The 17,109-nt window shown below is 46.1% G+C and overlaps 1 protein-coding gene across 1 annotated transcript in view; it reads right to left on the minus strand.

Moving 5' to 3' along the window:
* Window positions 1-1,002: 1,002 nt before the first annotated feature.
* The window catches only part of LOC142312323 (uncharacterized), a 33,608-nt gene continuing 17,501 nt past the window's right edge, over window positions 1,003-17,109 (minus strand). The window contains exon 4 of the mRNA XM_075351252.1: window positions 1,003-6,530. Coding sequence (XP_075207367.1) covers window positions 4,942-6,530 — 1,589 coding nt within the window. The 3' untranslated portion in view covers window positions 1,003-4,941. The remainder of the gene's footprint in view (window positions 6,531-17,109) is intronic.

The raw sequence follows: 17,109 nt of genomic DNA on the forward strand, positions 1-17,109 counted from the left end.
ACGTACTGGCTTGTCCAGGGCGCCACAATTACCTATTCGGATTTCCAAATTACCATCAACCATGAACAGGACAGCAGCAAGGGGGATGGCTCCAAAGGTATAAAATAATTCTTGAGCAGTGATATGTTGAACACATTGTGGATCTTAAGAGCCTGAGGTAACTCCAGATGACATGCCACTGGGTTAATGATGGAAATAAACTTTATAGCGACCAATAAACCTAGGGCCCAGCTTCCAAGAAGGAACTATCAACTTAATATTCCTGTTAGACAACCACACATACACACCTAGGTCTGGATCTGGCTAGCGTCTTCTAACAGCTATACATTTTTATCTGTCCCCTATGAGCTTCAAATTACGCTGGACCCCTTGCCATACAGAAGAGAGTGATGAGTCAAAATGCTCCTCTTCAGGAACCCCTGAAGCCTGCCTGCTTATGAAGGTACCAAACTGCAGATGAAAACCGTTTGCACCAAAAAACGGTGACTTGCCAGTAAATTCCTGGTGACGATTGTTTATACCAAATTCGGCCAATGGAAACTTAGATGCCCATCCGGGGGTCGTGCAGGAGGAATCAGCTATTCGATTACTTATCTTGTGGCAAAACAACATTGTAACCTCTTACATAGAGATGAGCAGACCCGTGGAAGTTCGGTTAGGCGAGTTCAGCCGGACTTTAGATACAGCTCTGATCTGTACCGGACTTGACACAAACCTCATTGGAGTCACTGATTGGACAGTTGGGCTCTCCACCCACATGCTGCCAGCCATAAACTGATCATTTCTGGGAGAGAATCAGCGGGTTTTTTCCATTTTTTTTTTTTTTGTTGCACACAACATCCGATCACGCTGTTATTACCCCCAGTGTGATCCAATCAAACACTGCAAGCAGCTCATACTGGGCTGCGCACCAAATGTAGCCGAGCACAGTGATGCTCGACTGGGTGGTCTGCATACATAAAACATCCGAACTCAAACACTGATATTTTTTTTGTAAAGTCGGTTTTTGATACAAACACTGAACTTTAAAGTACAGGTCCGCTCACCTCAGCTCATACGTTACATTGCATCACTGCTGTCTGTACATCTCATGCAATGGTTTAGTGTAGTTATAAGCCCTAGGACGCACAGCGAGTAAAATAGGCCTAGTGGAATGAGATAAAAAAAAAAAAATCGCATTCCACTCGGAAGAATTAAGACAGGAGAAGAAGAGTTGCTGTATATAGGGATCAACCAATGCGTTTTTGTTCAATTCAAAAAATTATTTTATTGGTACAAAAATTTGTGCATACATAGAATCCACACAAGACAGTGATAGGGTTAAGAACATTTAAAATATGTATAATCAACGAACACCCCAATACATGGTTCCATGTCAGGAACCTGACACCAAAATTCCGAATACCACTATACTAGATGTACCATACAATAATAAATCCAGGTGGGATACAGAGCATAAATGTCATCAGTTACTGCAATCATATACCCAATCTATATATATAATTGCCTTATTCTGTCTGTCTGTCTGTCTTGCTCCAAAATTGTGTCGTTACAGTGACATTGTGTCCTTACAAGAAATATCAAAAAACTGACCCGCACATCCAACAAATGTGAACAGGTGCTAACTGAAAAAATATAGTAACTATAAATGCAAACAGTTGCACACTGAAAAAAAGCCTGGAAACCGTTTGGTTTCCGGGCTTACATGCATTGGCCAATACATAAACTAAATATCTCTCTTTTGCGGTAATGCAGTGCCATATTTTTCCTAGTACATTTTTGGCTTTTTTCAGTGTGCAACTGTTCTCATTTATAGTTATTGTGTCCTTACAGTGACAACCGTCGGATTGGCCGCTGGGCTCGGCCTGGCCCCGCCCCTCCACATGGATTGGCCGCTCGGCTGGCCCCGCCCCCCACGTGGATTAACCGTTTGGCTAGGCCCGCCCCCGATGCCCGCTAGGCCACGCCCCAGCACACGATGCCCGCTAGGTCACGCCCCCTCACGCAATGCCCGCTAGGCCACGCCCCCGCACGCGCTGCCCGCTAGGCCACGCCCCCACACGCGATGCCCGCTAGGCCACGCCCCCTCACACTATGCCCGCTAGGCCACGCCCCCCGCACACGTTGGGCACCTGTACACCTCCCCCCAGGACAACTCCTCCCATTATACTCCTCTTTCCCCAGGACTACTCCTCCCATTATACTCCTCCTATTATAATCCTCCTATTATACTCCTCTCTGAGGGGTGCGCAGCATGGGGGATGGAGCACGATGGGGGTGCAATCTGCAGCCATCTGATTTACCCTAGCTGGCTATCAAAAATGAGAGGGACCCCACGTTGCTTTTTTTTAATTATTTATTTTTTTGGCTAAATACAAGGCTAGGCACCCTTTAGTGCCACATGAAAGTCCCTAAAGGGTGCCAGCTTAGAATATGCAGGGAAGTGAGACATTATATATGTGTTTGACATCGGTCTCCCTGTCTATTTATCCATCTATCCTTTTTTATCTATCCCTCTATCTATCCATCTATCCCTCTATCTATCTATCTATCCATGATCTATCTATCCCTCTATCTATCCATCTATCTATCCCTCTATCAATTATTTATCTATCTATCCATCTATCTCTCTCTGTCTATCCCTCTATCTATCCATTATATATCTATCTATCCACTATCTATCCATTATCTATCTATCCATCTATCTATCCCTATATCTATCTCTTTATTATCTATCCATTATCTATCCGATAGATGGATGGATGGATGGATGGATGATGTTACAGCTTTTATTTGTGATGTTTGTGTTTCCCCCCCAACAGTATATGTGATGGAGCAGTGACCCTGCGAGAGCTTGGATCTGAGTTTTCGCAGGGTCACTGCTGGTCAGTGACGTCATTCTGAGTTGTGCTTTACAGCAGCACTGAAGTTCTCGCGAGCAGTATTGTGTTGACATCACTGACCGTGAGAAATGAACTGGAGTTACCCCTGCAGCATCGTTCACGGAATGAGGCTGTATTAAGCACTTGCTCACAGACGTCGCTGAATCAGTGTGGATTACGCCGGACCTGGATATTTGGGGGGGGGTTAATAAAGTGGTGACAGAGGGGCTTTTTGGTATTTTATTTCAAATAAAGGATTTTTCGGTGTTGTGTTTATTTACTTTACTTACAGATTAGTGATTGTGTGTCATAGATGCTGCCATTACTAATCTTGGACTTAGTGGCAGCTATGGGTTGCTATTAACTCCTTATTACCCCGATTGCCACCGCATCACGGCAATCGGGAAGAGACGGTGACACGCCGGGACTGTCGAATCTAATGGATGCAACATTCTCGGGGCAGCAGCGGGCTGATATTCTCGGTTGCAAGAGGGGGGGCCGTAACCATGGCCCTCACCCTCCCCAGCCTGAGAATACCGTCCCGCAGCTATGTGCTTACCTCGGCTGGGTATCATTTGGGGGGGGGGGGGGGGGAGGACGCACGTCGGTGTTTTACATTATTTATTATTATTATTTACTTATAGAGCACCATTGATTCCATGGTGCTGGTTATTTATTTTACTACACGATATAGACCCACCCACCAGCGGCTGTGATTGGTTGCAGTGAGACAGCTGTCACTCAGCGTGGGGGCATGTCTGACTGCATCTAATCATAGTCGCTGGTGGGCGGGGGAAGCAGGGAATACGAGATGAAATAATGAGCGGCCGGCATTTTCAAAACCTGGAGAACCCGCCACAGTGTGACAGCCGTGCAGCGCCACGCCCGTGATCGGTGAGTAAGAAAGAGAGAGGGAGAGAACGGCTGACCAAAATGGCCGCTGGCTTATATAGCCAATATGATGCTGTGCGGCCAAGCCAATCACAGTAACACCACAACAAAGATGGCTGCGGCGTTACTGTGAGGGCAAGCAACATCAGATGTGTTCACTGGCTGAAAAAAGGCGCCAGGAAACCAGGAAGTCCAGAAATGAAAATGAAAGTATCGGAGTGAATACCATATTAGCAGTTGGATAGCGAATACCTTGAATACCCCATTATCCGTCGGATACCGAATAGTAGTGGCGAATACATTCGCTCATCCCTAATATTAAACTTCCAAAATTTACCACTAACATGAAGTACAATGTGTGCTCAAAAAAACCCTTCAGAATCATTGGGATGTGTTGAAGTGTTCCAGAGTTATTACCACATAAAGTGACACTGGTCAGAATTGAAAAGTTTGTCCTGGACAGTAAGGTGAAAACAGGTTTTGGGGTAAATTGGTTAAAAAATTTGCTACTTTCTAAGTTTTTTGGATCTTACATTTTTACTACGAGGGGAAAACTTTACTGAAATTCAGAATATGAATATGGCTTCATTCCTTTATGAGTAACAAGTCTTAATTTCTGATAAAAAAAAAAAAAATATTTCAAAAATAAAACATTCCACATTCTGGATATGAAATTGGCTTCTCGCCTATGTGAGCTCTTTAATATTTAACACAAGTTGTTTTGAAAGAAAAGCATTTCCCACAATCTCAACATAGATATAGCTTCTTTCCTTTGTGACGTTTTTGATGTTTAACCAAATATGATTTACACAGAAAACGTTTTTCCACAGTCTGAACATGAATGTGACTAATCCCCTGTGTGAGTTCTCTAATGTTTGACAAAAGGTAATCTACATGCAAAACATTTCCCACATTCTAGACCTAAAAATGGCTTCTCCCCTGTGTGAATTCTCTAATGTACAACAAGTCTTGACTGAGAATTAGAAGATTTCCCACAATCTGAACATGCAAATGGATTTTCTCCTGCATGAATTCTCTGATGTATAACAAGTATTGATTTTTTTGCAAAACGTTTCCCACATTCTGAACAAGAAAATGGCTTCTCCTCTGTGTGATTTCTCTAATGTATATCAAGATGTGATTTATGTGCAAAACACTTCCCACATTCTTAACATGGATATGGCTTCTCCCCTGTGTGCGTTCTCTGATGAATAATAAATTCAGATTTGTAGTTAAAACACTTCCCACATTCTGGACATGTAAATGGCTTCTCCCCTGTGTGAGTTCTCAGATGTACAACAAGTCTTGATTTTGTTGCAAAACGTTTCCCACATTCTGAACATGTAAATGGCTTCTCCCCTGTGTGAGTTCTCTGATGTACAACAAGTCCTGATTTTGTTACAAAACGTTTCCCACATTCTGGACATGTAAATGGCTTCTCCCCTGTGTGATTTCTCTGATGTATAACAAGAACTGATTTATCTGCAAAACTTTTCCCACATTCTGAACATGAAAATGGCTTCTCCCCTGTATGAATTCTTTGATGTGCAACAAAATGTGATTTACCTACAAAATATTTCCCACATTCTGAACATATATATAGCTTCTCTCCTGTGTGAGTTCTTTGATGTGCAACAAGAACTGATTTATCTATAAAACATTTCCCACATTCTGAACATGAAAATGGCTTCTCCCCTGTGTGAGTTCTCTGATGTACAACAAGTCTTGATTGATAATTAAAAGATTTCCCACATTCTAAACATGCAAATGGTTTTTCTCCTGCATGACTTCTCTGATGTACAACAAGTTTTGATTTTCTTACAAAACATTTCCCACATTCTAGACATGCAAATGGCTTCTCCCCTGTGTGATTTCTCTGATGTGTAGCAAAACTGGATTTATCTGCAAAATCTTTCCCACATTCTGGACATGAAAATGGCTTCTCCCCTGTGTGAATTCTCTGATGTACAATAAGATTTGATTTATCTACAAAACATTTCCCACATTCTGAACATGAAAATCGCTTCTCCCCTGTGTGAGTTCTCTGATGTCTAATAAGTGCAGATTTGTGGTTAAAACATTTCCCACATTCTGAACATGAAAATGGCTTCTCCCCTGTGTGAGTTCTCTGATGTTCAACAAGTCTTGATTTAGAATTAACATATTTCCCACATTCTGAACATGAAAATAGCTTCTCCCCTGTGTGAGTTCTCTGATGTTTTACAACAGAGGATTTATGTTTAAAACATTTCCCACATTCTGAACATGAAAATGGCTTCTCCCCTGTGTGAGTTATCTGATGTCTAATGAATACAGATTTGCAGTTAAAACATTCCCCACATTCTGAACATGAAAATGGCTTCTCCCCTCTGTGAGTTCTCTGATGTCTAATAAATGCAGATTTGCCGTTTAAACATTCCCCACATTCTGAACATGAAAATGGCTTGTGAGTTTTTTCATGTCTAACAAGTCTGTATTGATTATTAAAATTTTTACCACACTCTGAACATGAAAATGTCTTCTTTGCTGTAGAACTTCTAACATTCCTTCTGTGACTTTTATTTTCCTTAATAGTCTGTGATGAATTAGAAGATACAACCTGTTTAATAGGATCAGATGATAGATCCTTGCCGTAAATCACTGAGGATACAGCTGGGATAACGCAATGTTCTTTATATGTGTCTTGTGGCACACCAAGATCATATGATTGAAAGTCTGAAGAAGTAAGACGTCCCTCTGATCTCGTAATACAGTCACCTGTGAAGAATAACACTTATTATTTCTTCAATAATATAAACTTTGAAAAAAAAAATAATTATAGCAAATGTTCATTAAAGGGAACCTGTCATCAGAAATTTAGCTTGAAACCTAAAAGTTTCCCCCTCTGCAGCTCCTGGGCTGCATTCTAGCAAGGTTCCTGTACTTTTTGTGGCCCCTTTTAAACCAAATTAAATACTTTTTTAAACTTGTACCTTTTGCGATGTAAATTTTGTAAATCGTCCATGGGGACGGGCTCTCTGCTGACCGTTGCTGTTCCTCCAGCACATTGACGCCGTCCACCCACACTCCATTTCATCCATCAGGACGCCAACCACTGCGCCCGAGGTGCCGCCCTCGCCAGGATCGCTGGTGACGTGTGTCACAAGCACGAGATTATGGGCGGCGCTGTGATTGCATCGCAAGTGCCGCCCATAATCTTGTGGACGCGCTTTCCCCCACTGCCTCCAGCGTTGTGCGCAAGTGCTCGCCGGCCAAATGACCCGACGTCACCTCCTTCCCATCTTACCCTGCAGCAGGGCAAGATGGGAAAGAAGTGACGTCGGGTCATCTGGCCAGCAAGCGCTTGCGCAGAACGCTGGAGGAAGAGGGGAAAGTGCGGTCACGAGGTTATGGGCGGCACTTGCTGATGACACTCACAGTGCCGCCCATAACCTCGTGCCTGCGCAAAACATCACCAGCGGTCACACGTGCACACAGTGCACAGTCCCGCTACAGTCGCACAGCGCATGCGCGGGACCACGGGCGCCCAGGGGCGGCGTCCTGAGATATGAAATTCAGCATTGTGGGGCGGCGTAAATCTGCTGGAGGAACAGCAACGGTCAGCAGAGAGCCCGCCCCCATGGACGATTTACAAAATTTAAATAGCAAAAGGTACAAGTTTATAAAGTATTTAATTTGGTTTAAAAGGGGCCACAAAAAGTACAGGAACCTTGCTAGAATGCAGCCCAGGATCTGCAGAGGGGTAAACGTTTAGGTTTAAAGCAAGATTTCTGATGACAGGTTCCCTTTAAAATTGCAACCTGCAGCAAAATTCGATCATTTACCAAGTTACTGGTGACTAGAGATGAGGAAATCACCCGCAGCTCGGCTCGCTGAGCAGAGGGTGCGCTCGCAAACCTTTATCGAACCAAACTTCGAACCTTTACTGAACCTTTCCGAATCCCATTGAATTCAATGGGAGGCCAGATGTAAGGCACAGAAAGCACCTTTGGGGAGTCGAAAAGCTTCCAAAACAGCAAAAATATATTTTACAGTCCAGCACCACTGTTTTGGCATAGGCTAGGTTCACACTTCCGTTAAATTGTATCCGTTTGGCGGATTCCGTTGTTCCCATAGACTTGTATGAGCGGCGGATTGTGACTGATGATGCTGAGTTGCACCCTCCGCCCGACTGATCAGTCGTGGAACGAATGACCGCCTGGCGGAAGGAACGCAGCCTGTAACGTTTTTTGAGCAGCGCAATCCGTAGGATTTCGCTGCGCATGCTCACTCTGGCTCCCTGCACACGTAACCAGGATACAAATCGGGTTACTAAGCAATGCGCTTTGGTTAGTTACCCGATATTTACCCTGGTTACGTGTGCAGGGAGCCAGCGCTAAGCAGTGTAAGCTGGTAACCAAGGTAAATATCGGGTAACCAAGGAAAGTGCTTTGCTTACCCGATATTTAGCATGGCTACACGTGTGCAGGGAGGCCGACACTTCCACGCTCGGCTCCGCCCCCTCCCGCACTCCGCATGTACACACACACACACAACACTCACCTGTCCCCAGCCATGCAGACCGCGGCACTGACGTCCTCAGCTCCACGGCCCTGCTCGGCTCCACCCACCTCGCACTCCGCCCCCCGCACATAACGGAGTCCGACAATGAATTCTGTTCTTTGTCATCCGTTGTACAACGCATCAGTCACATGCGTCAAGCAACGCATGTGACTGATGCAAAACAACGGAAATTTGAACCTAGCCATAGCCATTTGCTTCCTAGGCTAATGGCAGAAGAAATATAAAGGTGGATGAGAGACAAGTGTACAGCTGGTGCTCCCATACTCCTGCCAGTACAGACAAGACACAACTTAGATACCTATGTAGTAGTCTCGATATTTAAAATCCTTCTAGGAACACAGCGGCACTGTAGCATCAACTGGCCTCCTACCCATAAGGCATTAAAAGAGCAGGGAAAGACGGTCCATGCAACACACAGGCCTTTGGGCCAGCATTTTAATTCGAAAAAGTGAGCACACAGCCACCATGCCTTCTGCAGCAGAACATCCAGGACATAATACTGCCAGGTTGATCCATCATGCAGTGCATATGTGATGTCATCCAAACGTAGTACCGCCACTAGGTTTGCAGCCTAATCACGCCTGGCCTTCCCCATCTTCAGGTTCTGTGGAACCAGCCGTTTTTAAAAGTTGGTCAACAAAGTACCAAGAGTGGTCCATGCAACACACAGGCCTGTGAGTCGGCATTAGAAATAGAAAAAGGAAGACATGCTACAGTCACCGGTCTATGCCTCTTGCTCACAGAATCCTGGCACTACCCAAAAGATATAAGTTTCACACCCATTTTGTAGTCTGGACATTAAAAATCCTTCCAGGGACACAGCGGTACAATACCATTAATTGCCTCCCCTCCCCACAAAGCTTTAAAACACCAGGGAGTTACAGTCCAGGCAACACAGGATGTGGGCGGTATTTTTTTTCTTTACAATCAAGACGTGCATTACTGGGCCAGTGGCAGGCGTAGGCCTCTGTTTCCAAGAACAGTGGCAGTAATCTCACTACAACATTTGAAGACACATCTTTTAGTCTCTGCCTTCGAAACAGCAGTACAATACCATAAATTGCCCCCGCTCCTTAGAGAATTGCCCCCCTCCCCATAGGGTTTTAAACACCAGGGAATTATGGTCCACGCAACACCGGTTGTGGGTCGGTATTTTTTTTTAAAAAAATTTAAACAGTGAAGACATGCATTACAATATTGTCCAGTAATGAAGAATGATGTGTAAAGATTAGAGATGAGCCACCCCCCTGGCGTTCGAGTTCAGTTCGTCGAACGGAGGCCCCGTTCGACGAACCACTCGAACCCCATTGAAAACAATGGGGGGCAAACACAAACATAGAAAACACCTTCAAAGGTGTCCAAAAGGTGACAAACAACTCCCAAGACATCACAAACACATGGGAAAGTGACAAGGACATATACTCATGCGAAAACAAAAGAACTGGATGAGTAGAAAGAGGTGGAGACACAGATATAGGCATGTCATGCCCTTCTAAAATCATGTAAAAACACAGCAAGGAGATTCCAAGCAGAGTCTCCCTTTTTTCAAAAAATTGGGCCACACACACCACTTCAGTGGCATCACTTGTGCCCCAGTTGCAAACTGGACATGTTGATTAGCATCAAGCACGTTCAAAAATACGCCAGCCTTAACTGTCCCCAGGATGACACCGGGATAGGTAGCAAAGTCCTTGCTGAACCATGACTTGTTCATCTTGGCTCATTGTTAAAAACACAGCAAGGGGACTCCAAGCAGAGTCTCCCTTTTTTCCAAAAATTAGGCCACACACACCACTTCAGTGGCATCACTTGTGCCCCAGTTGCAAACTGGACAGGTTGATTTGCATCAAGCACGTTCAAAAATACGCCAGCCTTTACTCTCCCCAGGATGACACAGGGGTAGTAAAGTCCTTGCGGATCCATGACTTGTTCATCTTGATGAACGTTAGTCTGTCCACATTGTCACTGGACAGACGCATGCGCTTATCTGTCAGCACACACCCAGCAGCACTGAAGACACGTTCCGACACAACGCTGGCTGCGGGACACGACAAGATCTCCAAGGCGTAAGTGGCGAGCTCAGGCCATTTTTCAAGATTTGAAGCCCAAAATGAGCAAGGCTCCAGTTGCAAAGTCATGGCATCGATGTTCATTTGGAGATACTCCTGTATCATCCTCTCCAGCCGTTGACTATGTGTCAGACTTCTTGTCTCTTGTGGCCTTGCATTGGATGGTCTAAAAAAATTATGAAACGATTGCATAAAATTGCTGTTACCAGCACCAGATACGGTGTTGCTGGTATGGTTTGACTGATGACGAAGAGACAGTCCTATGCTTGGCAAGTTACAACAGGTAGATTCACTCCGTGCACCACTGGTGTTTGGTGGAAAAGCCGAGCTAAGATCGAGTAACAGCTTTTGCTGATACTCCTGCATACGTGCGTCCCTTTCTATGGCTGGAATTATTTTGCCAAATTTGGACTTGTAGCGGGGATCTAATAGTGTGGCAACCCAGTAGTCATCATTACTTCTAATTCGGACAATCCGAGGGTCATGTTCAAGGTGCAGCAAGAAGGCGCTCATGTGTCTTGCGCATCTATGCGGACCAAGTCCTTGCTGTGTTTGTGGCGGCGAGGTGATAACCGTGCTTTCTTCCTCAGACATCTCCCCCAACCTCATTCAACCGAAATTTGACCAAGGTCTCTCTCATCTGCTGAGTCGTCCATGCCCATCGACACTTCATCCTCCATTTCTTCCTGGTCTCCTGCACCTTCCTCAACAGTTTGGCTGCTACCATGCGCCCTTGTTAATCCTTGTTCCCCACCGTCCCATGCCTGCCGCCTTGGTGATGCTGAACATCTGGACCTTGCAGATCTTGGTAGCCCTCCCGCATATGAATCCTCCTGTACTTCCTCCCCTTCCTCTTGTCCCACCCCCTGACTCCGAATAGTGTTTAGAGTGTTCTCCAGCATGTAAATGACTGGAATTGCCATACTGATAATGCCATTGTCAGCGCTAAACATATTCGTCGCCATGTCGAAACTGTGCAGAAGGGTGCATAGATCCTTGATCTGAGACCACTCCAACAGCGTGATCTGCCCCACCTCGGCATCTCGTTAGCCCAGGCTATACGTCATAACGTATTGCACCAGGGCTCGGCAGTGCTGCCACAGTCGCTGCAACATGTGGAGAGTCGAATTCCAGCGTGTCGACAAATCGCATTTCAGGCGGTGAACCGGTAGGCCGAAAGACTTCTGGAGCAATGCAAGTCGGTCAGCTGCGCCGGTTGAACGGTGCAAGTGAGCAGAGAGTGACCGTGCCCTGGGCAGAAGACCATCTAGGCTGGGATAGTGGGTAAAAAATTGCAGGACAACAAGGTTCAACACATGAGCCACACAAGCCCCGGCGTAGGGCCGCACCCAGGTTTGCAGCATTGTCGCACACAGCCTTCCCTGGCTACAGGTTGAGTGGAGATAACCATTTTCTAAACTCGCTCTCCAGAGCTGACCACAACTCCTCAGCTGTGTGACTCTTATTTCCCAGAAATTTCAACGTAAAGACCGCCTGATGCCATTGAGCTCTGCTGCCAGCATAGTAAGGAGATGTGTGGGATTCCTTGTGCGCAGTTAAAACGCGGGTGGCCTGACCAGGCAGGCTTGGGGCGGAGGTGGAGGACCCAGACGAGGTTGAGGATGCAGAAGCGGTGGAGGAACTTCCACATACAGAGGATTGACTCACAAGTCGTGGGGACGGCAAGACTCGTACAGCAGACCCTTCTCCATCTCGCACCATAGTTACCCAGTGCCCAGTCAGCAACATGTAACGCCCCTGTCCATGCTTACTGGTCCAAGTATCGGTGGTGAAATGTACCCTGTCACACACAGAGTTTCTCAAGGAAGAAGTGATGTTGTGTGCGACATGCTGGTGTAGCGCAGGCACGCCTTTCTTGGAGAAGTAGTGGCAACTGGGCATCTGGTACTGGGCCACTGCGACGAACATAAGATCTCGAAAATCCTCTGTGTCCACCAGGCGGAAAGGCAACATTTCTGTAGCCAACAGCTTGCAGAGGGTGAAAGTCAACCTCAGCTTTGTCATGGCTCGGAGGAAATGACCTTTTAATTGTCCACATCTGAGGGACCGAGATCTGGCTACTGTGCGGAGACGGTGTGGAGTAGGGTGTCCCTGGAAAACTGCTGGTCTGTGAGCAAAGTGCAGGCAGAGACATGATATTGCCTTCATCCAAAGTTGGTGCTCTCGATGTCTGAGAGAGCTCTACAACAGCACCTGTTTCCCCTCCCAAAACAACAGATGATGACCTGCCAAGCAAACTGCCTGTTGCGGTTAAAGAGGTGGAAGGTCTGCGTAGAAAAACATGTGTGACAGCTGTCCCCACAGTCATAGAGAATGAAGAGCGTGCGGATGCAGTTGAAGGGGCAGACGGTGGTTGGCCCGCTCCGCTAGGCCGCATTGTAGCACAATGAGCTTCTCACTGGGACTTATGCTTGTTATTCATGTGACGGTTCATGGACGAAGTGGTCAAACTAGTGAGTTTTTGGCCTCTACTTACAGATTGCCGACAAAGCCTACAGATCACGAGTTGGGTAATCCTTTGCGATGTCAAAAAAGGACCAGGCAATGCAACTATTAGAGCCCATGCGACCTGCAGAGCCACCACGACTTGTGCTCAGAGGCAGAGTTGTGGCTGAGGATGCAGTTGTTGACGTGCTTCCAGTACTCCGTCTTTGTCCAGGAAGGCGCAAGCTAACCTCGTCGTCAGTCTCATCCTCCTCCACCGCTTCTGCTGACCTCCTCGATTGCCTGACTGTGGGTTGACAGTAAGTCGGATCTAGAACGTCATCATCAACCGTTGTGTTTGCACTACCCTCACCCTCAGACCTAACCTTTTCCTGCCCTGACTGAATAGTTAAGTTGTCATTCCAATCTGGTATCTGAGTCTCATCGTCATCAGTATGTTCTTCATTGTCTCCACCAAGAGGTGTTATAGTTTGTGAATGAGGGTCTACATTTTGCTCAGAAACTTGTTCATCAGGGCCTGAATCAGACTCACAAAGCTTCTGGGCATCACTGCATATCATTTCTTGGTCTGTACTCACTGTAGCTTGGGAGCAGACCTCCGATTCCCAGCCTATAGTGTGACTGAACAACTCTGCAGAGTCACCCATCTCTGTTACACCATACTCTGCAGGGCGGGTGAAGACTTGAGAGCTGGGAGAAAGCAAGTGCGATTGGGGTGACAACTCAGAGGACTGTTGTTTTTTGGATGTTGAAGTTGAGGTGGAGGAGAGGCCACTTGTTGCAGCAGTTGACATCCATTCAAGCATGTTCTTTTTTGTGCATCATCTACCTTTGTTACAGTAGTTCGGTTCCGTAAAAAAGGGAGCACATCGGATTGTCCACGGAAAGTAGTAGACAACTTACTTTTGCTTGAAGATGGCCTTTCATCAGCAGATGTTACTGTAGCTTTATCACCTCCCCCACGTACACAAACTTTTTTTCCCTTTCCAACACGCCTGTTCCCTTTTTCACCAGCATCTGTCCTTTTGCTACTCATTTTGTTTGTGACCAGATTGGACACTTAAAATGTCGTACCAAAAATGGAGAGGTGGTGTACAACGCAGAGGTGGTCTAGCTTTATTGACAGCTGAAGAACCAACACTGACTATCCCAGACAATGAAACTATGCCCCTAAAACTGTCAGCACTGTTTGCTATAAAAATTGCGTAGAAAAAATGGGCAGGTGTGTATAATGCAGAGGTGGTGTACCTTGCGTGGCACCAGAGGAACACTAAATTAGCATCCCAGACACTTAGTATGCCACTAAGTGTCAGTGTCAGCACTGTTTGCTATAAAAATTGCGTAGAAAAAATGGGCAGGTGTGTAGAATGCAGAGGTGGTGTACCTTGCGTGGCACCAGAGGAACACTAAATTAGCATCCCAGACACTTAGTATGCCACTAAGTGTCAGTGTCAGCACTGTTTGCTATAAAAATTGCGTAGCAAAAATGGGCAGGTGTGTACAATGCAGAGCTGCTGTAGGTAGCAGGACAGCAAAGAAAGCCTCAGTTTCTATCCCTGCCAATGAAAAAATGCAGCAAGGAACTGCCTGAGCTGATGTAGACAGACGCTATCTAAAGCCCAGCACAGCGTTGGCACGGACCTGCCTAGCAACAATGCCTATGAACGGCTGTAATGTAGCCCTGAAAAGGGCTGAAATTACAAGTAGTCCCTAATGCCTAAAGCGCTGTGTAAATTGCACTGTCTGTCTATAGCGCACATAGCAGCAGCAGCGGGAGCAGTGACTGTCACCCACCCGCAGCAGAGATAATGGCGGCGACGGGGAAAATGGCCGTGTCTTATAGGGCAAGGACATATGACATGAACAGCCTATGACACACGCCCTTGCTTGTCTGGCAAAAATCCACTTTGCTGTGTGTGTGTGTCTGTGATTTGCTGACAGCCTGGCCCGCCCCACTGTACGCGCGGTTAGAAAGAAAAACAAAAAATAGCGATCAGCATTCTTTCAGCACTCAGCAGCAGCACTGATCTAAACCCCGTTCCCCCCGCACACTATACGCTGTGTTTTGATAATCTCATGATTCACAGTGACTCACTATTACAGTGAGAAGCCAGCTAGTAACTAGCTACGCTTTATGTTGATCGAACGTAACGCGAACTTCCGAACTTTTACCAAAACGTTCGAGTTCATCGAATGACTCGAACTCCCCCCCCCCCCGCCCCCCCAAAATCACTCGAACATGAAATTGGCGAACCTCGAACATCTCTCATTTCTAGTAAAGATCACAGATTTTGGTAGTCCTAAATTTTTGGCAAAAGCTCATTAATGACAACTTTGAGTGGGACACCCAACTACTGGACTAATGAGGTGTTGATGACAGGAGAAGGAAGCAGCAAATGCAGTTGATTTAGTGGCCAGGTAGGGATGGTAGTCTGCATTTTAACGCAGTGAGATTTGTGGTAGTCAAATTTATTGAATTTTTGTCTCTACTGAGTTGTTTTTCCACAATGTTGGCAGATAACAGGAAATCTGGAGGTGTATGACAGACAGGTGTAGGGCTGGTGCTCCCCTGCCCATGCCACTACAGACAAGACCCAACTTGCAGACCGATTTGGAGCCTCTAGATTCAAAAACCTTTCAGGCAGATAGGAGAGCAGTATAGTACCATCAATTGCCCCCTCCCCATAGGGCTTTAAACCAGCAGGGAGTTACGGTCCATGCAAAACAGGCTGTGGGCCAGCATTTTAATTTGAATTTAAAAAAGTGAGCACACAGTGACCGTGCCTTCTGCCGAAGTGCATCCAGGACATAATCGTGCCCTAGAATTTTCTGTAAAACCAGATTGATCCATGCAGTGCATATGTGATGTCAACCAGCCATAGTGTCGCCACTAGGTTTGCACACGCATGGCCTTCCCTATCTACAGATTCGGTGGAGCCATCCATTTATCAAAGTCGGTCAACAAAGAACCAAGAGAGGTCCATGCAACACAGGCTGTGGGCTGTTTGTTTTTTTAAATCAACACATGCAATAGTTGGCCAGTGGCACATGTAGGCCTGTTTCCAACAACACTGGCAGTAACCTTTACACAACATTTGATACGCATTTTAGTCTCTTCCTTCCAAAACAGCAGTACATTAACATCAATTGCCCCTTCACTATAGGGAATTGCACCCTCCAAATAAAGCCTTAAAACAGCAGGGAGTTACGGTCCATGCAACACACAGGCTGTGGCAGGGCATTTCAGTTCTTAAAATCAAGACATGCCTAAGTTCCAGATGTAGACCTCTTACCCCCAGAAGACTAGAAGTACAGACCAAAGCAAACTTGGAAACCCTACTTGGTGTCTCCATATTTCCAAAAATTAACATGAGGCAACAGGAAAAGTGGCCACAATTGGCACACAATACCGAAAGGCCAACAAAGCAACATGGCTGTGTGGGACCGGCACCGGAACAAGGCCTAAAACTGCATTTGTTTAGTCAACAGAGCAAGCAAGGTGACAGACAGGCGTAGGCCTCTTGCTCACAGAAGCCTGACACTACACCATGGCCTAATCTGCACAGTCTGGGACTAGGGTGGCAAAGTCAATACACATCCACAACTTGTTCATCTTTATGAACGTTAGGCGGTTTACGCCTTTAGGGGAAAGACGGCTGCGCTTGTTCCGTAATACACCACCAGCAGCACTGAAGACACATTCTAAGAGAACGCGGACAGCCGGGCAGGCAAAAACTTCCAAGGCGTGACTGGCGAGCTCAGGCCACTCTTCTATTTTTGAACACCAAAATGCAAAAGGGTCCAATTCCCCTCTTATTGCATCGATATTGAGCTCTAGATAGTCAACGACTAGAAACTGGTGCTGGATTATGTATCAGACTTCTCCCCTGTTCTGCTGGTGCATATGATGGTGTAAAAAAGGTGTTCCAAGAAGCATATAAATTGGTTCTGACACTTGAACTGCTGCTAATGTTTCTGCATTGAGGACGCGACGTTCCCATGGTTGGAATAATAGAACTGCCATGCACGTTGTATGCCTCCCTGCGGTCTTGTGGAAAACTATTGTTAAGATGGTCTACAAGCTTGTTTCAATACTCCAGCATCCGCGTGTCCCTTTCCGGCAGTGGAAGCATCTTGGTAAATTGACTCTGGTAAAGTGGATCTAACAGAGTGGCAACCCAGTAGTCAACATTTGGTCCCCGCAGGAGTCTGTAGAGTACATGAGCCGAACCTTCTTA

This window comes from Anomaloglossus baeobatrachus, chromosome 5 (assembly GCF_048569485.1).
Source record: "Anomaloglossus baeobatrachus isolate aAnoBae1 chromosome 5, aAnoBae1.hap1, whole genome shotgun sequence".
NCBI lineage: Eukaryota > Metazoa > Chordata > Amphibia > Anura > Aromobatidae > Anomaloglossus > Anomaloglossus baeobatrachus.